Below are 25832 nucleotides of genomic sequence, written 5' to 3' on the forward strand. Positions count from 1 at the left end.
AAGGAACACACGAGCAGGCACTTTCTTTTTTTGACACAGAGTCTCACATTGTCGCCAGGCTGGAGTGTAATGGGATGACCTCGGCTCACTGCAACCTCTGATGCCCTGGTTCAAACGATCCTCCTGCCTCAGCCTCCTGAGTTGCTGGGATTACAGGCACACCACACTCAGCTAATTTTTGTATTTTTAGTAGAGATGGGGTTTCACCATGTTGGCCAGGCTGGTCTCAATTTCCTGACCTCATGATCTGTTCACGTCGGCCTCCCAAAGCGCTGGGATTACAGGCGTGAGCCACTGCGCCTGGCCTGAACTTTTTTTTTTTTTTTGAGACAAAGTCTTGTTCTGTTGCCCAGGCTGGAGTGCAGCAGCACGATCTCAGCTCACTGCAACCTCTGCCTCCTGGGTTCAAGAGATTCTTGTGCTTGAGCCTCCCAAGTAGCTGGGACTACAAGTGTGTACCACCACGCCTGGCTGATTTTTGTATTTTTAGTAGACACGGGGTTTTGCCATGCTGCCCAGGCTGGTCTCCAACTTCTGGTCTACAGAGATCCACCTGCCTTGGCCAGCATGTACTTCCGTATGAACACACACTCATGCATACACGTGTGTATAGCCACGCACACATGCTTGTATACAAACACACCTGCATGCACACGCCCACTCACAGGTTCACGCCTACACACATCCGTGCACCTGTGCATGTGCACAGAGCGAGGCCTGGGTGGAGCTGTCCCATCCTGTGAGGTTCACGTTCATGACCAGGGGCTCAGTGCAGCTCCCAGCTGGTGGGCTTTGGGCTGAGTTACGGCTGAGCCTCGTGGATGTGGGCGGCGCAGAGCTCACTGGGATGTTCCTACTTCCTCCTTCACAGAAGAAAGCAGCTCTGCTCGAGAAACCAGGAGACCCCAAGAAAGGGCTCCTTCTCCTGCTCCCTGCAATCTCTGCCACCTGAGGGGAGGGCTGATACTAGCCCAGCTCACAGAACCACAAGGGCTGAGGGCCACATGGATGGCTGCACTTGGGACTGTTCCATGTCCTCCAGGGAATGCTGATGGGACACCAGGAGTCCTCTGAGCTCTGCTGGGAACACAGCCTGCGGGGTTTCTGCATCTCTGGGCCCCTGGTGTGTGGGGCAGAAGGGCAGACATTCAGGAAACCCCACTCTCAGAGATGGGGCTGAAGGGGATGGTCACAGGACCGGCAGATGCGTGCCCTGCCCCCCAGGCCAGGAGGAAGTGGATAAGCCTTGCTCAAGGCGTCTGCTGAGCAGCCAGGGCTACAGGGAAGAGGGGTAACCAGAGAAGGGACATTCCTCTATGGCAGTGGGATGGGGGTGGTGGGAGCAGAAACGCGAGGGGACCACAAGCTGGAGTGGCCCTTGCAAGGCTCATTGGCCTGACCCTCTCCTGCTGCACCCTGCCCTCCCAGGCCCACGTCTGTATCCCAGGAAAGCTCCTCCACTCCGATCTGCCCACGGAACTCTTGCCACTGAGCTGGCCTCATCTGGCCCTTCTGCTCAGGGAGCCCACACTTCCCCTACAGACTCCAGGGAGAGAGGCCACCAAGGGCTTCCGTCAGCATCTCTCATTTTGTGGACAAGGCCTGGATTAGTCCCAGGCAAGTGGGGAGGTGAGGGGGAGGTCGGGACCCTCCTGGAAACAGCCCACATCCTCCCTTGACTTAATACCAGAGCCACTAGCTGGGCGTGCTGGCTCATGCCCATCATCCCAGCACTTTGGGAGGCCAAGAGGGCAGATTGCTCTGAAGTTCAAGACCAGCCTGGGCAACATAGCAAGACCCTGTCACTACAAAAACACTAAAAAATAAAAAAAAATTAAAATTAGCCTGGCGTGGGCCAGGCACAGTGGCTCATGCCTGTAATCCCAGCACTTTGGCAGGCTGAGCTGGGCGGATCACGAAGTCAGGAGTTCGAGACCAGCCTGACTGACTTGGTGAAACCCTGTCTCTACTAAAAACAAAAACAAAAAACAAACAAACAAAAAAATTAGTCGGGTGTGGTGGTATGCACTTATAGTCCCAGCTACTTGGGAGGCTCAGGTGGGAGGATCCCTTGAGCTCAGGAAGTAGACACTGCAGTGAGCTATGACTGGGCCACTGCACTCCAGCCTCAGACAGAGGCAGACCCTGTCTCAAAACAACAACAAAACACAAAACAAAACCAGAGACACTGAGACATCCTCTCACCACGCCCCCTGCCTAGGCCCCAGCCCAGGGTAGAGACCTGTTCCCTCCTCGCTTCCATCCAGCCTGGACCCTGCCCTGAAACCGCCCACCCATCCTGCAACTCACAGCACACTCCACGCTGTGGAAACCACTGCCCACCAAGCTCGGCCTCATCCAGCCCACCTGGTCCTGCTTGCCAGCTCTGTAGCCCTGGGGTCAGCAGCGTCAGCTCTACCTGCCCCTGTGTGGGGACCATTCCTGCCCCCCACGCTCTGCCTGGGCGCTGTACTCACATCCAAGGACACTCATCCCGTCTCTGGTCCTCCACTGCCTCTCCCTGCCCTGCTCTGAATACCTGGGGGGCTTGGTCCCTGTGCCACTCACTGACTGTGTCCTGTCTGCTGGCACCCCAACCCCAGCCGGTCAGGAGGGACCCTGGCAGACCACCCACCACCCCCTCGATCCTCTGTGTCACCGTTGGGGAGCCCCTGGAAGTGCTGACCTCCATGGGGACGTCCCAGCACAAAGTCCCTCAGGGTAAGCTTGAAGTCCACCCTCAGAGCCCCTGGGTGTCTGGCTTGACACAGCAAGACCACCCCTTGGTCCCCATATGTGCTCACGGGACATGCTCAGGCTGTTTTCCATGGGGCCCGGGCCAGGTTCATACACCAGACTCTGCTGGGGCCTCCTGAACAGCCAGCCAGCCAGACCAGTCCCAGAGAAGCTGTCCCCAGGCCTCTGACACAGAGCAAGGTATCCAGGTCCCTGTGCCTGGGCTGTACTTCCAGGAGACACTGACCAGGCCTTTGAATGGGCCTGGCACTGTCCCCACCTCCAAGTGTCCCACCTCTGCAGAGAAGTCCAACACCTCCCACCTGTCAGGCCCCCGACCTCCTCTGACACCACAGGGACTGTCCCCACCCCTCTGCTGCCTCCCGGTGCCATCATTCTCTCAGAACACAGCTCAAGGTTCCTGGCTGCTCACTGGCCAGTCCTGCACCCGACACAGAATCTCAGGGTGCAGTGTCTCCCCAGTACGAGAGTCACAGACCCGGTACCCCTGTCCCACAGGTGGCACCAGCCTATAAGCCCGTCCTTTCATTCACAGCTCCAGGCTGACCCCCTCTACCTGGGCCCAAACACTGCCAGGCCTGGCTAATTTTTGTATATTTAGTAGAGATGGGGTTTCACCATGTTGGTCTCAAACTCCTGACCTCAAGTGATCAGCCTGCGTCGGCCTTCCAAAGTGCTGGAATTACAAGTGTAAGCCACTGTGGCTGGCCACAAAACCCCATCTCTATAAAAAATTAAAAAATTAGCTGGGTGTGGTGGTGCACGCCTGTAGTCCTAGCTACTCAGGAGGCTGAGGCAAGAGGATTGCTTGAGCCCACAAGGTCAAGGCAGCAGTGAGCTGTGATCTTGCCATTGCCCTCCAGCCTGGGCCACAGAGCAAGACCATGAATCAAAAAAACAAACAAACAAAAAAACCAAATTGCCTCCCAACAGGGAAGTAACTTTTAATGCCTTTTGTGAAAGAATCCTCTCCCTGGATTGGGGATCCCCCTTTGTCAAATACTATACATGAAGTTATTTTATACATGTGGTCCGCCTCTGGGCTGCTGAGGTTCGTGAGGTGCCAAACTGTTTTGATTATCAGAGCTTCAGAGAATGTTCTCACTTGGCACGGCTTGGTCTTTTGTGGCTTCCCAGGACACCTGGGACCTGGAAATTAGTCTTGCTGTGGCTTGAGATCTCTGCCCCAGGTGGATGTGAAACCTGCCCTTGGAGAATCCCCTGGTTCTGGCAGGAATGAAGGGAAGTAAATCGGGGTGGAGGAACCAGGGGCCTGAAGTCCCCGTCGGGGACAGCTCAGCCAAGTGGCAACCTTGGGTTGTGGTTGTGTGTTGGGGTCCAGGTCCTGAAAACACGTTTCCTTCCTTAATCCACGTTTCCTTCCTTAATTCGAATTGTCTCACCAAAATACCCCAAGGCCAGCACACCCGCTCTACCCCCTGACTCATGCCCCTCCCACCCACAGACAATGTGGAGGGAACCAAAACACATCCTCCCACGGATACCATCAGTACAACCAAGGCCTTGTGCAGGAACGATCCCCTTGTCATCAAATCAAACTGTCAGACTATAAAGATCGAAGAAATGCCAAAAAGTGGTAACAAAGTGCCTGTCAACGGATGACTGGATAAACACAACGTGGCCCATTCAGCCAACAGAATATTATTTGGCTTTAAAGAGGAATGAAGGCTGGGTGAGGCAGCTCATGCCTGTAATCTCAGGATTTTGCGAGGCCAAGGCCGGCAGATCACTGGAGCTCATAAGTTCAAGACCAGCCTGGGGAAAATGGCGAAACCCTGTTTCTACAGAAAGAACACAAAAATTACCCTGGTGTGGTAGTGCATGCCTGTAATCCCAGCTGCTTGGGAGGATGGCTTGAGCCCAGGAGGCAGAGGTTGCAGTGAGCAGAGATTGTGCCACTGCACTCCGACAGAGCCAGACTTTATCTCAAAAAAAAAAAAAAAAAAAGGAAGGAAGCACAGATCCATGCTACAACATGGATAAAACTAAAAAACATGATGCTGAGTGAGAAGCCATACACAAAAGGCCATATGGTATATGACTCCATTTGTAGAAATGTCCAGAACGCCAGAACAGACAAATCCACAGACACAGAAAGTGATGAGCTATTACCAGGGGCTGGGGGAGGGGCAGTGGGGAGTGACAGCTAATGGGGACGGGGTTTCCTTTTGGGGTATGAAAATGTTCTGGAATCAGAGCTGGTGTTTGCACAACACTGTGAATGCACTGAATGTTACTCATGATAAATTTTACGTTATGTGTATTTCACTACCATAAAAAACTAGCACTCCTTTTAAAAAAACGGAGCAGTGAAAAAAGAAATGGTTTTGTAAAAGGCAGACTGGCATATGCTTTCTGCACTCTGAAAAGATGCAAATCACAATTCAGGGCCTTTTCCTTGTGTTCTCATAGAAAGGAGGTGCAAGGAAAAGGAATGACAACGAAAAAAACAGGCCCTGGAGATGACAGCGGTGGCGGGGGTGGGGGTCAGTGGCCGGATGTGAATTAACCCTCAAGGCCTGCTGTACAGAAAGTAGGGCTCTGCCTACCAGTTTGGCGGAGGATTCGGAATTTATTGGAGAATAAAGACCTCCGGACGGGGCCTCCAGAAAGTGTAGTGTAGCCATTTCGTTTATATAAGGCCATAATTTGAAGCCACATGTTTATAGGATGAAGTCATTCTTAAGCTAAGAGGAGGCTAACTAGCATTACAGCAGAATCGTTCAGGATGCACCCTGTAGCATTCAGCGCCTTTCACATTTCATGTGTATTTCCCTGATTCTACTGAGATTTTTTTTTTTTTTAGAAGAAACGCTCATGGGCAGTATGGCAAAGATGGACACACACACACTGAGGAATAACCACAAAGTCAGCCTGTCGGTCAAGGGGGCTCAGAGCGGAAGGACAACTTAGAGTCCTTTGTCCTCATTTTTCTCCAACCTAACCATAAGATGGCCACGCTCGCGTGCGGGTCGGGAGGAAGGGCACACTCGAGAAAAGAAAACGTCAAGAAGACTCCAAGGGATGGCCCAGGGCAGGTGATAGGAGGGAAGAACTAAGCTCTTTTCCAGCATTTCACAAAGTGGGGGTATGGCCAGGTGTGGTGGCTTATTCCTATAATCCCAGCACTCCTAGGCTACTTGAGCCTAGGAGTTTGAGACCAGCCTGGGCAACAAAGAAAAACCCCCAACTCTACACAAAATAAAAAATTAACTGGGCATAGTGTCGTGTACCTGTGGTCCCAGGTACTCAGGGGGCTGAGATGGGAGGATTGCTTAAGCCTGGGAGGCCGAGGCTACAGTGAGCCGTGGTAGCGCCACTGCACTCCAGCCTGGGTGACAGAGACAGATCCTCTCTCTCTTTCTCTCTCACACACGCACACATAAATAAATAAATAAATAAATAGGTGAGGCTGGTTCTGAGAATCCACTGCAGAGGTGAATGGGCTCATACTACGGTCAGGTACAGGACATCACAGCAATTGGTGGGCATCATAGGTGGCCCAGAGCCTGCTGAGGGGCCAAGTCCTGGGGTGGGACAGACCAGGGATGGGAAACTCCTTGGGGAGCAGCTGGGGGGGGGACACAAGGCCAATAAACAGTGTCCATGGGGCAAAATCACAAAGAGGCATCTCCATTCCCCAAAACTCATGCTACCCCGAACCTCAGAACGTGACCTTGTTTGGAAATAAGGTCTTTGGGGATGTATCAGTTAATATTAGGTTGTACTGGATTAGGGTGGCCCTCAAATCCAAAGACTGATGTCCTTATAAAAAGAGAAGAGACACACAGAGAGAAGACGGTGCGTGAATAAAGATGGAGGCGGGGACTGGAGTGATGCGACCACAGGCCCTGGAACACCTGAAGCTCCAGAAGCCAGAACAGGCAGGAAGAGTCCTCCCCTGGAGCCTCCAGAGGGAGCGTGGTCCTGCTGACACCTTTTTTTTTTTTTTGAGATGGAGTCTCCCTCTGTTGCCCAGGCTGGAGTGCAATGGCGTGATCTCGGCTCACTGCAACTCACTCCCGGGTTCAAGCAATTCTCCTGCCTCAGCCTCCTGAGTAGTTGAGATTACAGGCGTACACCAGTACATCTGGCTAATTTTTGTATTTTTAGTAGAGACAGAGGTTTCCCATGTTGGCCAGGCTGGTCTTGAACTCCTGACCTCAGGTGATCGGCCCACCTCAGCCTCTCAAAGTGTTGTGATTACAGGTGTGAGCCACCGCGCCTGGCCAACACCTTCATTTCAGACTTGTGGCCTCCTCAGCCACCTAGGACAGGTACTCAGTTATGGAAGCCCCAGGACCCAAATCCAGGTGCGCAGTGCAGAAGACCGTGGGTGCTTCACTCAAGGCCAGAAAGCAGGGTGAGCCCTTCAGTTGTTCCAGCCTTTCTTCTGCCCTAACTGAATATTCCCAAGAAGCTCATCCCAAACATTCTCTCATGACTTCTGCCAATTCCACGCTCACCCACGGGGAGTTGAATGTGTTCTGAACATGTTCAGATTGCCCCTTATCTTCCCCAAGACATCCCCTCAGACCTTTCATCTGGCCTCACTGGCCTGAGCCCCATACCCTGAAGAAAGTCCCCTCCCAGAGATGAGGTATGTGGTTTTTTTTTTGGGGGGGGGGGTTTGAGATGGAGTCTCACTCTGTCACTCAGGCTGGAGTGCAGTGGCAAGATCTCAGCTCACTGCTACCTCTGGCTCCCGGTTCAAGCGATTCCCCTGCCTCAGTCTCCCAAGTAGCTAGGACTACAGGCATGTGCTACCACACCCAGCTAATTTTTTGTATTTTAGTGGAGATGAGGTTTCACCATGTTGGCCAGAATGATCTCGATCTCCTAACTTTGTGATCCACTGCGCCCAGCCAGGTATGTGTTCTTTCAGCACATTCTGGCCGCCTGCCTCCCCGCACCCTAAGTGCTCTCTGCCCTGTGCTATACGCCCGCCCCTCCAGGACCTGGGGCTCCCTCCTGGCCCTGGGGCTCCCTCCCTGGGGTCTGTGCTGATATTTCACAGGAGACTGCCTTCTTACATCTGGTCAACAAATGTTTCTCTGGTACCCACCCCGGGCTGGTGCTGGGCACACAGGAGAGGGTGAGAATGAGGAGGTGAAGGAGGCCAACACATTCGCCATAGAGCAAGGAGGTATTTGCAACAGTGACAGTGCTTTGGGGAGGACAAATCCAGCGTCACTGTGCCAGCACGGCACTTCTCAGCCTGGGGTGAGGCCGTCCCCACTGGGACAGGCATCTGGCAATGTCTGGAGACTTTTTTTTTTTTTTTTTGAGAAGATGAAGTCTTGCTCTGTTGCCCAGGCTGGAGTGCAGTGGCACAATCTCAGCTCATTGTCACCTCTGCCTCCTGGGTTCAAGCGATTCTCACGCCTCAGCCTCCTGAGTATCTGGGACAACAGGCACGTGCCACCACGCCTGGCCAATGTTTGTATTTTTAGTAGAGACAGGATTTCCCCGTGTTGGCCAGGCTGGTCTTGAACTCCTGGCCTCAAGCGATCCACCCACGTCAGCCTCCCGAAGGGCTGGGATTACAGGTGTGAGCCACTGTACCCGGCCACAGAGACATTTTGGATGTTACCACTTGCGTCGAGGGGATAGTGCATCTGGTGGGTGGAGGCCAGGGATGCCCCTCAGTGTCCCACAGCGCACGGCACAGCCCCCACAGCAAAAAATGGCCCAGCCCCAATACAAGCCCGGCCACGGTAGGGAAGCCAGGGATAGGAATCTGTGGGGCAGCGCTCGGGGTAGACGGTTGCTGAGGCTTGTGCAATGCAAGCGAGCTGGAAGTGCCCAGAGCTTGAGGACAGCAGCCCAGGCGAGGGCGGGGAGTGGACAGGCGGGGTCAGAGCAGGTCTGAGAACAAGGAGCCCAGTGTGACCGGTGGGTCCATGGCTGGAGGCGGGGAGAGAGAAGCCGAGATGAGGAAGGTCAGATCCTCCAGGGCCCTGCCAATGCAGTTAGATTTCAGGCAAGTCCGACGGAGGAGCCCCAAGTGGTTTGATGCAGGGCACCAAGACCAGGGCGACATTAGGAAAATGTCACCAGACGCTGTGGCAGATGGACTCTGAGGCACCCGGGTGGAAGCATGTCCTGTGGGTGCCTCGTGGGGAGCTGACAGTGGCCTGGGTCAAGCCCACGAGACGCAGGTGGGTTCTGGTCACAGGTAGAAAGGCAGAGCCACTGGGCCCAGCAGGTGGCCGGGCTTTAGGTCCTTCCCAGAAGACCTGTGGGCTTGTAAATGAAGATGGGGGGCCGCCAGGGAAGTGGGTCTGGAAGGGCAGACGAAAAACCTTTGCATCCCCCTCTGCAAATCACACAGCCCACCTGTTGACACACCTGGGTGGCAAGCCACCTCTAGGGTAAGAACAGTGGCAACACACAAAACCTCTGCTTGAAACTGAAGATCGGTGGTGCAGACAGCTGAGTCCTCTTACGGCCCAGCAGTCCCCGGGGGAACTAGAGAAATGGCATTTGAGTCCCACTCTGTTTTTATGGACAAGGCACAGAGAGGTTAATCAACTTGGCTGCTGGTCACACAGCCCCAGTCTGCCTTTTTTTCTTGGTTTGCTTATTTAGAGACAGTCTTGTTCTGTCCCCTGGGCTGGAGGACAGAGGCGCCATCATGGATCACTGTAGCCTCAAACTCCTGGGCTCAAGCAGTCCTCCAGCCTCAGCCTCCTGAGTAGCTGGGACTACAGACGAATGTCACCATATCTATATAACTAAAATTTTTTTTAATAGGTTATGGGGGTCTTGCTGTTTTGCCCAGGCTGGTCTCAAACTCCTGGCCTCAAGCAATCTTCCCAGCCTCTCAAATGTCTGGAATTGCAGGCATGAGGCACTGTGCTGGCCTCACAAGGGACCAAGGGGACCTTGGACCATGCTTGAGGTAGCTTCCATGCCAGCTGGGTCATGGGGTACAGGGCAGGGGCGGCTCCTTGGCCTGAGCACTCAGCCTGTGTCACTGACCACTCTAGTCTCTAGGGACCCCCAGGGATGCATCCCTGTGGAACCTTCCCTCTCACAGGCCCCCTGGATCCCTCACTTGGGGAGCCAGTCTGCCTCACAGCCTGCCGGGAAGGACTTGGGCGACACACTTTGTAGTCCAGTCGCTGGGAAACAAAGTCGGGAAACAAAGTCGCTCTGTAAACACTGGCCTTTGCTGAGCTCTTCGAAGATGGGCAATTACGACCTCAAAATCCACTTGCTGCCTCCCGCCAAAAACCCCGCTCCTGACCTCTTCATAACATCTCCTTTGACTCATAAACCTCGTTGGGTGGCCCATGGCCCTGCTGGTTTTAACTTCAAAACGTGTTGAAACGTTTCGTGTCATGCATCTTTATTGAGATGTAATTTACATACCACACAACTCACCGGCTTAAAGTAGGCCGGGCAGTGGCTTTTCGTATACCCATGAATATATGTAACAATCGCCACAATTTTAGAGCTTTTTTTTTTTTTTTTTTGAGACAGGGTTTTGCTCTGCTGCCCAAGCTGGAGTGCAGTGGTGTGATCGAAGTGCACTGCTGCAGCCTCGACCTCCGAGGCTCAGGAGATCCTCCTGCCTCAGCCTCCCAAGTAGCTGGGACCACAGGTACACGCCACCATACCTGGCTAATTTTCTCTATTTTCTGTGGAGACAGGGGTCTCCCTATGTTGCCCAGGCCAGTCTCAAACTCCTAGGTTCAAGCAATCCTCCCACCTTGGCTTCTGGAGTAGTGGGACTACAGGTGCAAGCCCACCTGGCTAATTTTTCTATTTTTTTTTTTTAAAGACAGGGTCTCCCTATGTTGCCCAGGCCAGTCTCAAACTTCTGAGCTCAGGTGATTCTCCTGCCTCAGCCTCCCAAAGCGCTGGGATAACAGGCATGAGCCACTGCCCCTGGCTAGAACATTTTCATCACCTCAAAAAGAAACCCTAGGCCGGGCACGGTGGCTCATGTCTGTAATCCCAGCACTTTGGGAGGTGGAGGCGGGCAGATCACGTGAGGTCAGGAGTTTGAGACAAGCCTGGCCAGCATGGTGAAACCCCATCTCTACTAAAAATACAAAAAAAAAAAAAAAAAATTAGCCAGGCGTGGTGGTGCATGTCTGTAGTCCCAGCAACTTGGGAGGCTGAGGCAGGAGAATGGCTTGAACCCGGGAGGTGGAGGTTGCAGTGAGCTGAGATTGGGCGCCACTGCACTCCAGCCTGGGCGACAGAACAAGACTCTGTCTCAAAAAAAAAAAGAAAAAGAAAAAGAAAAAAAAGAAACCCTGTACCCTTCAGTTGTCACCAATCCCAATGATCCCCCAAAGCCTGCCAGGTTTATTTGCATTCTCCACGCCTGCTGACCTGCCTAGGTCGCTCCCTACCTGGCACCCCATCTGCCCCATGCTCTGGTTTCCACGAGGAGTGCTCTCTGCCTGCCAGGATCGCCCCATGCTGTCCATCTGTGACCCGGCCCTTATGGCCCCAGATAGATGCCCCTCCTCCATGAAACCCACCCTCTGCCTGGTTTCTATAAAGGACATAGGGACCTGGTTCCACTTTCTGATCACCTGAGAGTGAAACTGGAAGGTAGGGGCAATGGTCCCAGGATTTGCTGCCACCAATGTCTTTGGTGAAAAAGCCACTCCCCAGCTCCTCTTGAAGCTCATCCCTGTGCCAGGACCCTGGTGATCACACCATGGAGGCCTCAGGCCAGTCACGGGCTTGACCTGCGGGTCTCAACAGGGTCTGCTTGCCCTCAAAAGTCAGCACTCTTCTCTATCAGGGTTTCTCCCGGAGCTGACTCTGCCCCCAGGCAACACTTGGGAACCTCTGTCCTGAGACTTTTTTTTGAGATGGAGTCTCGCTCTGTCACCCAGGCTGGAGTGCAGTGGCGTCATCTTGGCTCACTGGAACCTCTGCCTCCTGGGTTCAAGCCATTTTCCTGCCTCAGCCTCCTGAGTAGCTGGGACTACAGGCGCATGCAGCCACAGCCAGCTAATATTTTTTTGGATTTTTGGTAGAGACGGGGTTTCACCATGTTGCCCAGGATGGTCTCGATCTCTTGACTTCATGATCTGCCCGCCTCGGCCTCCCAAAGTGCTGGGATTACAGTCATGAGCAACCCGCCCGGCTTTTTCTCCCCCACTTTGAGACAGAGACTTGCTCTGTCGCCCAGGCTGGAGAGCAGTGGCGTGATCTTTATCTTGGCTCACTGCAACCTCCACTTCCCAGGTTCAAGCGATCCTGGCGCCTCAGCCTCCCAAGTAGCTGGCATTACAGGTGCACAACGCCATGCCTGGCTAATTTTTTTTTTGTATTTTTAGTAGAGACAGGATTTTGCTATGTTGGCCATGCTGGTTTTAAACTCCTGGCTTCAAGTGATCTGCCCGCCTGAGCCTTCCAAAGTGTTGGCATTACAGGTGTGAGCTACCTTGCCCGGCCTGGGGACATTTTGGGTTGTCAGGACAGGTAGGATGCCAGGGTGCTACCAACATGAAGTGGGTTGAGGCTGAGAATGCTGCTCCACACCCTGTGATGCTGAGGGCCCCATCACAGAGAGGGACACAGCCACAAATGTCAGCAGTGCTGAGGGTGAGAGACCCCACATTAATTATTTGGAAAAAAATTGATGTAGATCCATTGCTCATACTACCAGAATACATTCCTTTTTTTTTTTTTTTTTTTTTGAGACGGAGTTTCGCTCTTGTTACCCAGGCTGGAGTGCAATGGCGCGATCTCGGCTCACCGCAACCTCCGCCTCCTGGGTTCAGGCAATTCTCCTGCCTCAGCCTCCTGAGTAGCTGGGATTACAGGCACACGCCACCATGCCCAGCTGAATTTTTGTATTTTTAGTAGAGACGGGGTTTCACCATGTTGACCAGGATGGTCTCGATCTCTTGACCTCGTGATCCACCCGCCTCGGCCTCCCAAAGTGCTGGGATTACAGGCTTGAGCCACCGCGCCCGGCCCCTTTTTTTTTTTTTTTTTTTTGAGACGAGTGTCACTCTGTCACCCAGGCTGGAGTGCAGTGGCACCATTTTGGCTCACTTCAGCCTCGACCTCCCAGGCTCAAGTGATCCTCTGGACTCAGCCTCCCTGGTAGCTGGGACCACAGACATGTGCCAACACACCTGGCTAGAGACGGCATTTTGCTATATTGCCCAGGCTGGTCTGGAACTCCTGGGCCCAAGGGATCCTTCCACCTCAGCCTCCCAAGGTGCTGGGATTATAGGCATGGGCCACAGCACTTGGCCCCCAAGGGGTTATTAACCAGGAGAATTCACCCAGCCTCTCTGATTTTTCTCCTCTCTCCTTCCCCATTCATTTTGTGTACTTAAATGTGTGGGCCGGGCGCGATGGCTCATGCCTGTAACCCTAGCACTTTAAGAGGCTGAGGTGGGCAGATTACCTGAGGTGAGAGCCTGGTTAACATGGTGAAACCCCGTCTCTACTAAAAACACAAAAATTGTCTGGGCGTGGTGGTGAGGGCCTGTAATCCCAGCTACTTAGGAGGCTGAGGTAGGAGAATCATCGCTTGCATCCAGGAAGCGGAGGTTGTGGTGAGCCAAGACTGTGCCATTGTACTCCAGCCTGGGCAACAAGAGTGAAACTCCGTCTCAAAATAATAATAATAAAAATAATAATAATAATAATGAACGTGTGCAGATCCTAGGACTTCGGTCAGTCAGATGATGACAGACACAAAGTCACTTAGGAGTCAACAGAGCCCCAAACTAGTATTTCTCATACAGTGCTGACTCTGCCCTCCAGGAGTGCCTTGGCAATCAACATCTGGAGACATTTCTAGTTATCCAGACATGGAGGCGGTGGTGCTACAGGCATGTGAGGGGTGGCAGCCGGGGATGGGGTTCAACACCCTGCATTGCAGAAGGCAGCCCCTACCCAAAAGAATGATCTGCCCCCAGTGTCACCTATGCTGCGGCTGAGAAGCTATGCTTTAAAGAAATCAGAAAAGTGGCTGGGCCTGATGGCTCACACCTGTAATCCCAGCACTTTGGGAAGCTGAGGTGGGCAATTGCTTGAACCCAAGAGTTCGAGACCAGGCAACATGGTGAAACCCCGTCTCTATAAACAATACAAAAATTAGCCTGGCATGGCAGGGACTGCCTGTAGTCCCAGCTACTGGGGAGAATGAGGTGGGAGGATCACTTAAGCCGGGGGAAGTCAAGGCTGCAGTGAGCCAAGATCGCGCCACTGCGCTTTAGCCTGGATGAAAGAGTAAGACCCTGTCTCAAAAAAAAAAAATAAAAAGGCACTATTTCAGCCTCAAGGACTCATGGGCACATGACACGTTAGCATGGCTCCAACCCCACGCCTACTTGGCTGCAGGATATTGAGAGTGCAGGGCGCATGAGGGAACTAGGCCCCGGTTCAGGCCACTTTCTTCACTGCAGGACACCCCAATCCCTTCTCCCCTCCCTGATAAATCATAAGGCTGACTCCCAAGGTGCCACCCAGGTCCCGTGGCACCTGCAGCCCAAATAGGCACCACTGCACCTTCTCTACCTCTCCCATTCTCGTGTCCACCCACTAAACACCATCTCCACGTGACAAAATGAGGACCCCAAGAATCTCCCAAGCAGTGGCCAGGGCCCCTCTCCCCTGCCCCCACCGGCACATTCACCAGGAAATTCAAGCCCCCGGTGAGCCCCAGTACCCCGGGAATCAAAATCTCAAACGTCACCCTCCTGCGCCCTGGTTTCATCTGTCCTGGAATGGGATGCAGGAGGTGGCAGATGCCTCTTCGTGGAGATGCTCTGAGCTGTGAGCCCAGGAAGAGCCACAGCAAACCCGAGCCTCCCACTGCTGCTCTGCTGCTGTGACGTCACTCGTGAGGAAGCGGCAGTACCCGCCTCGCAGCCAGATGACCCATGGCACGGCTGACTGGGGAAACTCTTGGGTTTCCCACTTCCCCTGTACGCAAGTCCCCGGGCCAGGCAGGCTCCCGTCACAGACTCGCCCAATGCTAGCACCTTCACAGACCCCGCTGGGCTGTTAATTTGACTTCCATACTCCTGAATGAACATCTGAACGGAGGCGAGGGCTATTTCTGTTCTCCTCGGTCTCCCCAAGGCCCAGCTCTGAGCCTGGCTCCCAGCCAATACTTCCCTTTCGATGAAGGATTTTAAGACCTTCCAGAAACTTCTTTTGTTCAATCGCTTGTGATAGTGGTTGGCCCTAAGGTCACTTTGGTCCACGAGTGGAGTTATTATTAGATGTCCCTTGCCCCTGACCATGACAGTACTGAGAACAGAGACATCCCCACCCCATCCCGTTTGTAGACGTCATCCGGCTCTCCCACCAGGCACACACGGCCCCTCGGTCCTGGCTCTCTACACATCCCCTTATAAAATCCCACGGGATCCACTCCTCCCTAGGCTGGGTCCTTGCCTCTTTTTTTTTTTTTTTTTTTTTGAGATGGGCTCTCGCTCTCTTGCCCAGGCTGGAGTGCAGTGACACTATCACGGCTCACTGCAACCTCCACCTCCAGGGGTCAAGCAGTTCTCCTGCCTTAGCCACCCAAGTGGCTGGGATTTTAAGTGGGTACCACCACACTCAGCTAATTTTTGTAGAGACTGGGTTTCATCATGTTGGCCAAGCTGGTCTCGAACTCTTGACCTTAGGTGATCCTCCCACCTTGGCCTCCCAAAGTGCTGGAATTACAGGCGTGAGCCACCATGCCCGGTTTCTCGCTTCTTGTTAGTCACCCTTGAACGTATGAGCGTGAGATCTGGAAAATTCCCAAAAGGGAGCTTCCAAAATTGATGCGGTCGACCAACCAGCTCACCCCTAAAGGGTTCATTTAAAGGAGTGAGAAGAGAAAATGTGGACTTATTGACACAATCATTTGTGAGAAGAGAAAAAGTGGACTTATTGACACAATCATTTCCCTCCAAATTCCTGTATTATCTGAAAACGTAATTCGAAGCCGGGCATGGCGCTTCACGCCTGTTATCCCAGCACTTTGGGAGGCCAAGTGGGCAGATCACCTGAGGTCAGGAGTTCAGGACCAGCCTGGTCAACACGATGAAAACCCATCTCTACTAAAAATACAAAAATTAGCTGGGCGTGGTGGCGTACGCCTGTAGTCCCAGCTACTCAGGAAGCTGAGACAGGAGAATCGCTTGAACCTGGGAGGCAGAGATCACTTTACTGCACTCCAGCCTGGTGACAGAGCGAGACTCTGTCTCTAAATAAATAAATAAAAATGTAATTTGAATTTGCCCCTCAGTGTTATGGGCTGAGCTGTGTCTGTCACTCCCCTCCACAAACAAATATTCACATATAAAGTCCCAAACTCCAGCACTTCAGAATACGAGTATATTTGGGTTTTTTTTTTTTTTTTCTTAGAGGTGGCAGTGTCGTTCTGTCACGCAGGCTGGAACGCAGTGTCATGATGACAGCTCACTGAGGCCTTAAACTCCCAGGCTCAAGCTATCCTTCTGTCTCAGCTCCTCAAAGTGCTGGGAACACGGGCATTCATCAACATGCCCAGCTAATTTTTGTGTTTTTTGCAAAGACGCTATGTTGTCCAGGCTGGTCTTAAACTCCTGGTCTCAAGTGATCTTCCTGCCTTGGCCTCCCAAAGGGTTGAGATCACAAGCGTGAACCACCAAGCCTGGCCTAGAGACATGATCTTTATAGGGATGATTCAGTTAAACTGAAGTCATTAGGATGGGCTCCCTTCCATATAACTGCAGTCCTCCTAAGAGAAAATCTGGACACAGAGACAGGCGCAGAGGGAGGACGACATGAAGACACAGGGGAAGACGAGCCAACAGAGAGAGGCTTGGAACAGATTCTCACAGCCCTCCGAAGGCACCGACCCTGCCAACACCTTGATCTTGAATGTGATCTTAAACGTCTGGCCTCCAGAACTGCGAGCCAATACATTTCTGTCATTCAGCCACCCAGCGTGCGGTTGTGTGACGGCAGCCCTAGCAAACTCACACCCAGCAACGGCAGTCATGAAACAGCCCTGGTGGGGCTCCTGCTCCCGCACATACGGCCCTGTGCAGCAGGGCAGAGATGGGTTTTAAACAAGTGAGTCAGACAAGGACATCTTATTCATCACTCCGACGAACCCACAGGCTGAACCCTTGAATCACTACTTTATTTATCATCGGGCTCCGGCTCAGAAAGTCTCGCCGAGGAAATGAGTAGAACCCAAACTCGTCAGTTGCATTTCTGAAACATGCCTAATCTCTGAGGCTCTTTCCCGGCCACAGTGGGAACTGAAAGGGAACGGGGCTCTGGGCTGCAGCGGTGGGCTGGTGCAGAGACAGAGCCCTTTGTTCTGCCACTCCAGGGACCACGAGGGCAGAAGAGAAGGGCTTGTCTTGCTATGCTGAGAGGCCGCCTGGAGCCGTCTGAATGGCCGGCCGAGCAGGGGCAGCCTGGCACAGCTCGGCTGGGGATGCCGGGCACACAAAGGGCCGGTGGGTGGGGTGCGGGGGCAGCACCCAGAAGGGACCGTCAGTCCTATAGCCCCAGAGTGTCTCCTCCGATCAAGGTGAAGCAGCAAAGTCACGGTCAAGGACAGGGCCAAGCAGGGAAGGGGACAGCAAGGGGAAAATGTACCAAGAACAAAAATTCAGCAGTGTGTGCTTGGGAACAGGCGGGCAAAAGGGCCCACGGAAGAGATAACACAGCTACACAAAAGCTACGTTTATCCAGGGCAACCTCCAAAGTAGCTCTTGGGAGAGAATCTAATACCTCTAATCTCAGGAGAAAAGCAACAGATTGTTCTAAGGTGAGGACAGTTCCTCCAGAAATCCAGGTCAGTCACAAGACAAAGGAGAGAAAGACAAGGGCACCCGCTGTCCACCCTCGGGTACGCTGCCTAACTCCCCCTGAGTCCGTTCCTAACGGCTCCTCCTTTTTATCAAGTCCCGCTCCCTCCTGAAGAACTGACTGGATGACAGAATTCAGTTCCTAGTCTCTGCCCCTGTTCCCACTCTTAGTGGCAGTTTCTCAGGGGCGCCACCAACACCAAGGACCCACCGAGGCAATGGTGGGCCCTGGAGGGGAACCAGGTTTCACTAATGAGTATCGAATTTCACCTGCGGAGGCTAATCTGCCCCCAGGGCACACGTGGCCGTGGCTGGAGTCATTTTCAGCTGTCACAACTTGTGGGGGAAGGCATACTACTGGCATCTCATGGGTGACAGCCAGGGATGGTTTCACACACTACAGTGCACAGTGCACAGCCCCAAGTGTCAAAGGTGGTGCAGTTGACAAACTGCCCTAGAGATTTGGGCTTCCCCAGTCAAAGGTTACTAAGGATCCTGCACGTTTCTAGAAAGCTGAAGATACCATCTCTGAAGTCATCACCTGTCTGGGCCTGTTTCTGTATCAGGAAGATAAGAACAAGGACCCTCGCACTGCCGACTGGCAGAATGAGGAAACTGGGACATTCTGTACAGGCCGGGCTTCAAAGGCATCTCCTTGTGCAACCCCTCCTGCCCGGCGTGGTTTAACATGTGGTATCTTTCTGGGTTTACCTGGGACCAGCCATTACCTCCGAGGAAAGTTGCTAGAATCCCCTTTGTCCTAAAGCTTGCATTGGTGGTTCCTAATTCTGCCCCCGTAATATCTTGTGACCCCATCTGTACTGATGACCTGATCTGAACTCCATTTTCTTTTTTTTTTTTTAATTTTAAAGGGAAGACTCACTCTGTCACCCAGGCTGGAGTACGGTGGCACGATCTTGGCTCACTGCAACCTCAGTCTCCTGGGTTCAAGCAATTCTCCTGTCTCAGCCTCCTGGGTTAAGACTGGAGGGACCACAGTCGCATGCCACCATGCCTGCCTAATTTTTGTATTTTTAGTAGAGACAGGGTTTCTCCATATTGGTCAGGCTGGTCTGGAACTTCTGACCTCAGGTGATCCACCTGCCTCGGCCTCCCAAAGTGCTAGGAATGCAGGTATGAGCCACTGTGCCCAGCCTGAACTCTACTTTTTCTGAAGGGGAAGTGCAAGGTTGGTGGGGGAGGGCACTAGCATGTCCGTCCCCCAGGGCATGAAGATTCATTCACCTCTGTTCCTAGGAATCTACGACGCACCTGGCACAATCAACCCTTGCATAACTTAAATCTCGGCCCACCCAAGACACACCACTTGGAAGAGATGAAGAATGGGAAGCAGCAAGTTAATGAATCCCTGTGGGGAGAGAATAATGAATCCTACAGGCAAACAGAAAGGGGAGATTCCCAAGTCTCCACCTGCTCCACTGAGTCACCAGGCTGGACCCGAGGGAGAGTACTGCCTTGGGATTTCCAGCAATTTGCAGTTTCCAAAGCTTTGGGAACAGGTGCAACGTGCAAAAGCACCTTGGACACCGAAATTTTCTATTTGGACGATGAAGACGAGGTTAAAAAAAAAAAATCATTTTTGGATATAAACTGTAGAATGGAAAAAGGAACAAAAGTAGCATCATCGTAGCACGGAATGGCGTGTGGGGGTGCCGTGCGGAGTTCAAGGCCGGGACTGGGGGGACAGGGACTGCAGACAAGACGGTGACGAGATGAGTTGGGTTTCAAGGTTGAAAAATGCTGACGGAGATCAATTCATTCATTTTGCAGGGGAGAGGTCAGAAATAGGCACGGAGACTTGACCAAAGTCAGGATCTCCAACATAGTGCTCTCTCCACAAGACCCAGCTTGGCCATTCTCCAGGAGCACGGAAGAGGTGATCACCGGGTTATGGGATCAGAAGATCCCAGTCCTGTTCATCCGGGTGTCTTGGCCAGGGCAAGCCCACAGTTCAGTGTCTGCAGAAGGCATGACAGTGGGCTGTCATTGCATGTACTGGGGCAAGCCAGGCCAAAAGCCACCTTTCCTAAAGACCGGAATATTCTGGAAATTGAGGGATGCTTATCTCTCTGTGGCCTTCTTTACATTCAAACTATCCAGGTTAATCTCCTGAATGAGCTATAAACTAGTTATAACCTGGGGTTCCCCAGCCTTTCTGGCAGATCCCAGATAAAGATCCCTATAGTCGCGAAAGGGGAGAAATGAATGCCAATCAAAACCACCTTGCAAAGTCCCTGCCAGGGCCACAAGCGCCAGGCCTGTCAGACGTGAAGAACTTTCCTGTCACCCAGGCCACCTCCTGCTGCTCCTGGACACCTTAAGATTCTGAAGATTCCAACACCAAAAAACGAAGCGAGCTGGGACCCTCCAGCAGCAAAACACAGTGTCCCCACTGGCTCCCACCTCAAAGAAGCACAGAGAAGCCTTCCCTTAAAGACCCCTGGCCTCCAGGGTGCCCAGGAAAGAAAGGAGGGCTCGTGGCTGGCATGCCTCTCCAGGGCTGAGCTCAGAGCAACCGGGGGACAGATTTCCTGTATGTCGTTTTACCCATTTAAGTCCAAGGATGCAGCTCTGCGGAGGTGGTGACAGTCCTGTACATGAGGGTGCGTGCACACTCCCTCCTGAAACACAGTTCCGGCCGCACAGCCGGCCTTGAGGTTCCTTCCTTGCACCCAGGGACCCCCAGAATCCCGCTAGTCCTGTCTTAAGGGGAGGGTGGTGCAGTTTCCAAGACCAAGAGACTGGCACATAGGGTGTTGGGACTCGTCCCGGGTCACCCAGCTGTTGGATGTGAAGTCAGGAAGGACACGAATCAAGAGGGGATGGTGGGGGGACGGAATCTCCAGAGGCTGCACTTTAACATCTGCACAGGGTCACTCTGACCCCTTCCTTCTCTTCCCTCTTCTCCGGGCCCTCCCTCTCTGAACCTACCCTCAGTTCTTACCCTGACTTCTACTCCGTTTACTTCCCTTCCAGCTCCCGTTTCCCCGCTTCCCAATAGCTGCCGCATCAGTAAGTTCGGAACCCCCGCATTAACTGAGCGCCCGCTGGGGGCCAGGTGCCGCCCTCTTCTCAGACACCCTTCCTTCAATCGCGCGGGCAGACGCCCCAGATCGGTCCCGCACCCCTTCCCCCCAACCGCACCCCAGCTGTCCCGCCACTCGCCTTGCCCACTCCCCCAACCTGGGCCTCTGGTTCCCGCCTCCTTGCCTCCCCACAACGCCGTTTCCTGCGACCCCCCAATTACCACTTAAGCCACGTCCTTTTCAGAGAAGCAGCTCAAAGCCACAAGACTCACCCCCCCACGCCCGCAAACTCCCTCACCAGCTCCATCCCAACCACTTTCTCCTTCATCAGGTCGCTTCCACCTCATCCCCAGCAACCTCTCCAAGACCCTCAGAATCGTTCCCGCCCCCTCGACCCCCTGCCAGCGCGTCCCCCATTAGCCCTCATCTCCGTCCCTCTTCTCCGCAGCCCCCAAAGGCACGCTTCGAGCTCGAGTCGCCAACCCGAAGCCGCCTGGAACTCACCTGGCCTCGGCCACCGCGCGCCGCCGGTCCCGGGCCGGGTCCCCGGGCGGATGACCGCCTGCCCGCCCGCCACTGCTCAGGCCGCTCCGCCCCGCCGCGCCGCGCCCGCCGCTCCCCCGCGCGCTCCCGCTTCCGGGTTCCGGAGGGGCGGGGCCAGGGGCGTGACGCCAGCGCGCCGAGTGGGCGGAGCATCGCGAAAAGCCCCCGCCCCTACTTTCCGACAGATCAGGCCCCACCCACCGCGCCACCACTACTGCCCCTGGTGGGCGAGACCAAGCGCGAGGGAAGGACAGGCGGCGAGCGTCGGGGGCCGCGCTTTCCGCACGCAGCCGGGGCTGCCCCACGCCCCGTAGCTTCCCCTCCTGCAGCTCCACAAATGGTCCGGCCCGCAAGCAAGGGGGCGTGTCGGGCTTTGAAAAGCCGGCGGGTGCGCGCTTGAGAAAGAAGGCGGGAAAATGGCGGATTTCTCCGGGCGCGGAGCTGGGTGAGTTGAGGCGCCCTCAGGTCTGGATTTGTGGACGCCAGAGGACTGGAGAGGACGGGCAGCGGAGTTGGGGAGTGGGGACCCTTGGGTGGAGTCTGGGTTCGATCTCGCCAGGAACTGCGCGAGTCCTTGAAGACCCCGATGGCGCGCGGCCTCTGCGCATGCTCCGGCGCGCAGATTCGCGACCGTCCCGGAGTTCCGCGTTCTCCTCTGAGACGCGGGGCGACCTCGGGCCAGCTGCCTGATCGCTCAGTGCCTCCCTTTCTTTTGCTACGAAATGGGGCTGATGACGTACTCAGTCTCGTAGGCGTCGCTTGAGGCTGAAACGCGCTTAGATCGGCGCCTGGGTCTTGACTGGGATGCCGCTCTTGGAATTGTCGTTATGCAGTGAACAAGTGGTGGGCGACCAAAATGTCCCCTTTACTCCTCCCACGTGCTTTATTCTGTGCTCCCAGTTTACCGAGGAGATGACGGAGAGCCTGGGAGGGGAAGTGACTTCCCTAGCATAACACAGCATGGACAAGAAAGAAGGTGAACACTGGCCAAGAGCGAGGCATGGTCCTGAGGCTGTGTTTGTCTAGTTTTGTTAATTTTGCCAGTGTTGATTGTGTCAGGTGCAAATTGAAGTGAAATTGGCCAGCAAGAGAAATCACTCCACGGCGCCTTGCCGTAACCAGTAAATTGACAGCACCTCCCAGGTACAGGTGAAGTTACTGAGGCTCGCACAGGTGTAGGAACTCCCCTCAGGTCGCAGCAGTTTCACCCAGGAGCCCATTCGGTTTGAGGCCAGAGCCCTGGCTCAGGCCCTAGAGGGAATCTCTGCCCTCTTTGTGGCTCTGAAACTGCCCGGGGGTGGTCTATGTTAGACCTGTGTGTCTGTTTTGCAGTGAGGAGAAAGCAGATATGAACAGTTAGGAAGCTGGCAGGTTAGGAGGAGCCTGTGAGGGGGCACAGCTGCTAGCACCTGGCGGACATTTGCTAAGTTGCCACTTCTCACGGTGGCCTGGAAGTGTCCCCAGCATTGCCTGGGTCTCACTTTGGGGCCCTGGGAGCCTGCTTCAGAGGAGGTGGCTGCAGGGACCAGTGGAGCCACCCTTGGTGATGGGGGCAAGAGTTACAGTGCCCTGGCCCCGGCCCTGTTCCTCCATTGTTTTGCTGGTGTCTGTTCCTGGCTCCCTCGTCTTCCCACTAGCTCAGGCTGAAACCCTGAGTCATCCCGGACTCTCCCTCTCCTGCACCCCCACAGCTGGTGAGTCAGCGATTCCTATCTCAGGGTCCCTTCTTTCCTATTACATCAAGCTTGATTCATTCCATTTATATTTATATTTTTATTTTTTTTTATTTTATTTATTTATTTTTTTTTTTGAGACAGAGTTTCCCTCTAGTTACCCAGGCTGGAGTGCAATGGCGTGATCTCGGCTCACCGCAACCTCCGCCTCCTGGGTTCAGGCAATTCTCCTGCCTCAGCCTCCTGAGTAGCTGGGATTACAGGCACGCGCCACCATGCCCAGCTATGTTTTGTATTTTTAGTAGAGACGGGGTTTCACCATGTCGACCAGGATGGTCTCGATCTCTTGACCTCGTGATCCACCCGCCTCGGCCTCCCAAAGTGCTGGGATTACAGGCTTGAGCCACCGCGCCCGGCTATATTTTTATTTTTGAGATGGAGTCTCTCTGTCACCCAGACTGGAGTGCCATTCGTCCTTCGCCAGGCTCACTGCAACCTCCACCTCCCGAGTTCAAGCGATTTTCCTCCTCAGCCTCGAAAGTAGCTGGGATTACAGGCACCCACCACCATGCCCAGCTAATTTTTGTATTTTTAGTAGAGACAGGGTTTCACCATGTTAGCCAGGCTGGTCTCCAGCTCCCGACCTCTAGTGATCCACCTGTCTCGGCCTCCCAAAATGCTGGGATTACAGGTGTGCGCTACTGTGCCTGGCCCATTCATTCTCTTTTTAAATTGAGGTGAAATTCATATAGCATGAAGTTGGTGCTTTTAAAGTGTACAATTCAGTGACATTTGTACGTTCCTAATGTATAAAACCTTTGCTTTTATTCTGGTTTCAGAAGATTTTTTTTTTTATCACTTCTGAAGGAAACCTGTTCCCATCAGCCATTCCCCATTCCCTCTGCCGCACAACCTCTCAGCCACCTATCCACTTTCTGTCTCTATGGATTGCCCTGTTCTGGACATTTCATGGAATTGGATCCTGTACTTTGTGCTCTTTGGTATCTGGCTTCTTTCAGCACAGTGTTTCTGAGGTTCATCTTTTTTTTTTTTTTTTTTTGAGACGGAGTCTGGCTGTGTCACTCAGGCTGGATTGCAGTGGCACAATCTCAGCTCGCTTCAACTTCCGTCTCCCAGGTTCAAGCCATTCTTCTGCCTCAGCCTCCCAAGTAGCTGGGACTACAGGTGCACACCACCAGGCTTGGCTAATTTTTATATTTTTAGTAGAGACGGGGTTTCGCCATATTGGCCAGGCTGGTCTTGAACTCCTGCCCTTACGATCTGCCTGCTTCACCCTCCCAAAGTGCTGGGATTACAGGTGTGAGCCACCACACCCCACCCAAGGTTCGTCTTTATTGGAGTCTATCCAGACTTTATTCTTCCTTTTTAGGGCTGAATAACATTCAGGTTTTTTTTTTTTTGGACAGGAATTCACAGCACCATCTGTATTCTCTGCCTTCCATCCTGTACTTCCAGTCATCCCTTCACCTTGGCACTATTGACTTCTGGGGCTGAATCCTTCTCTGGGGTGAGGACCGTCCTGTCCGTTTCATTGTAGGGTATTGAGCGGCACCCCTGGCCTCCACTTAACTCTGCTGATAGCACCCGCTGTGTGACTATCAGTAGTGTCTTCAGATCTGATAGGGTTAGGGTCCTTGTAGGAAGAGACACCAGACTCCTGTGAGCACACAGGGAGATGGCGGCCGCCTGCAAGCCGAGAGCATGAAACCTACCTTGCCAGCATCTTGATCTCAGACTTTTTGACCTCCAGAAGTATGGGAAATAAAGTTACGCTCTCTAAACAGGGCACAGTGGCTCGTGCTTGTATTCCCAGCACTTTGGGAGACCGAAGTGAGTGGGTTGCTTGAGCCCAGAAGTTCGAGACCAGCCTGGGCAACATGGTAAAATCTTGTCTCTACTAAAAGCATAAAAAAAAAAAATCAGGCAGGCGTGGTGATGTGCGCCTGTAGTCCCAGCTACTCAGGAGGCTGAGGTGGGAAGATGATTGGAGCTCGGGAGGCAGAGGTTGCAGTGAGCTGAGATCGTGCTACTGCCCTCAGTCTGGGTGACAGAGCAAGATCCTGTCTCAATAAAATAGAATAATGTTTAAAACCAGGAAGAGACACCAGGCAGCTCACTTGCTCACACTCCTTCTCCATGCACTCGTGAAAAAGATCCTGTGAGCACACTGGTATTGAATATGAGCTGGTATTTTGCAGCCCAAGTGTGGAGCAATGGCAGACTAGTCCTTGTCCTTCTAGAACTTTGTAGCCTGTCTTCCTCCCAGCTGCCGGTGGTGTACATGAAACACCATTGATATTGTCATCTCCTGTATCTAACCCCTCCCCATTCTCCTGTTGTCCATAGCGGGGCTGGACTATCTTCAGGCTACAGGTGAAGCCAGAGTACCCCCCTTTTTTGTATGGCTGGTAGCTAAGAACAGCTTACACTTTTTTTCCCTTTTTTTGAGACAGTCTCACTCGATCACCCAGGCTGGAGTGCAGTGGTGTGATCTCAGCTCATTGCAGCCTCCACCTCCTGGGTTCAAGTGATTCTCGTGCCTCAGTCCCCCCATATAGCTGGAATTACAGGCACACGCCACCACACTCGTCTAATTTCGGCATTTTTAGTAGAGACAGGGTTTTGCCAGGTTGGCCAGGGCCGGTCTCGATTGCCTGGCCTCTAGTGATCCGCCCGCCTCGGCGTCCCAAGGTGCTGGGATTACAGGTGTGAGCCACTGTGCTGGAGCGATTGGCTTGTATATTTTTAAATGGTTGTTTAAAGAAAATGTCAAGAATTTTTTGTGTTATGCGAACACTGTAGAGAATTCAAATGTCGCTGTCTGTAAGTCTCAGAATTCGGCCTCCCCCAGACTGGCCTAGCTCTATGTTCTCTCCAACTGTCCTGTCCGCGTTTATCTTCGGGAACTAAACCACAGGACTGAGCAATTCCTGTATCTCCATCAATCCCTCCCGCCTCAGTACCCAGGC

General features: G+C 53.4%; 2 protein-coding genes across 4 annotated transcripts in view; one reads left to right on the forward strand and one right to left on the reverse strand.

Annotated features, from left to right (window-relative positions):
* The window catches only part of MYO9B (myosin IXB), a 129778-nt gene extending 108534 nt beyond the window's left edge, over nucleotides 1–21244 (reverse strand). Inside the window, exon 1 of the mRNA XM_032268719.1 lies at nucleotides 21131–21244. The gene's annotated coding sequence lies outside the window, so the exon portion shown is untranslated. The remainder of the gene's footprint in view (nucleotides 1–21130) is intronic.
* Nucleotides 21245–21318: 74 nt separating this feature from the next.
* HAUS8 (HAUS augmin like complex subunit 8) overlaps nucleotides 21319–25832 on the forward strand; it is a 31601-nt gene continuing 27087 nt past the window's right edge. The window contains exon 1 of one of the 3 annotated variants that reach the window (XM_032268717.1): nucleotides 21319–21614. In XM_032268717.1, coding sequence (XP_032124608.1) covers nucleotides 21586–21614 — 29 coding nt within the window. In that variant the 5' untranslated portion in view covers nucleotides 21319–21585. The remainder of the gene's footprint in view (nucleotides 21615–25832) is intronic. The other 2 variants (XM_032268718.1, XM_032268716.1) reach the window with 2 other exon arrangements.

The sequence above is a fragment of the Sapajus apella genome, unplaced genomic scaffold (assembly GCF_009761245.1).
Source record: "Sapajus apella isolate SASKATOON/1434 unplaced genomic scaffold, GSC_monkey_1.0 scaffold185, whole genome shotgun sequence".
NCBI lineage: Eukaryota > Metazoa > Chordata > Mammalia > Primates > Cebidae > Sapajus > Sapajus apella.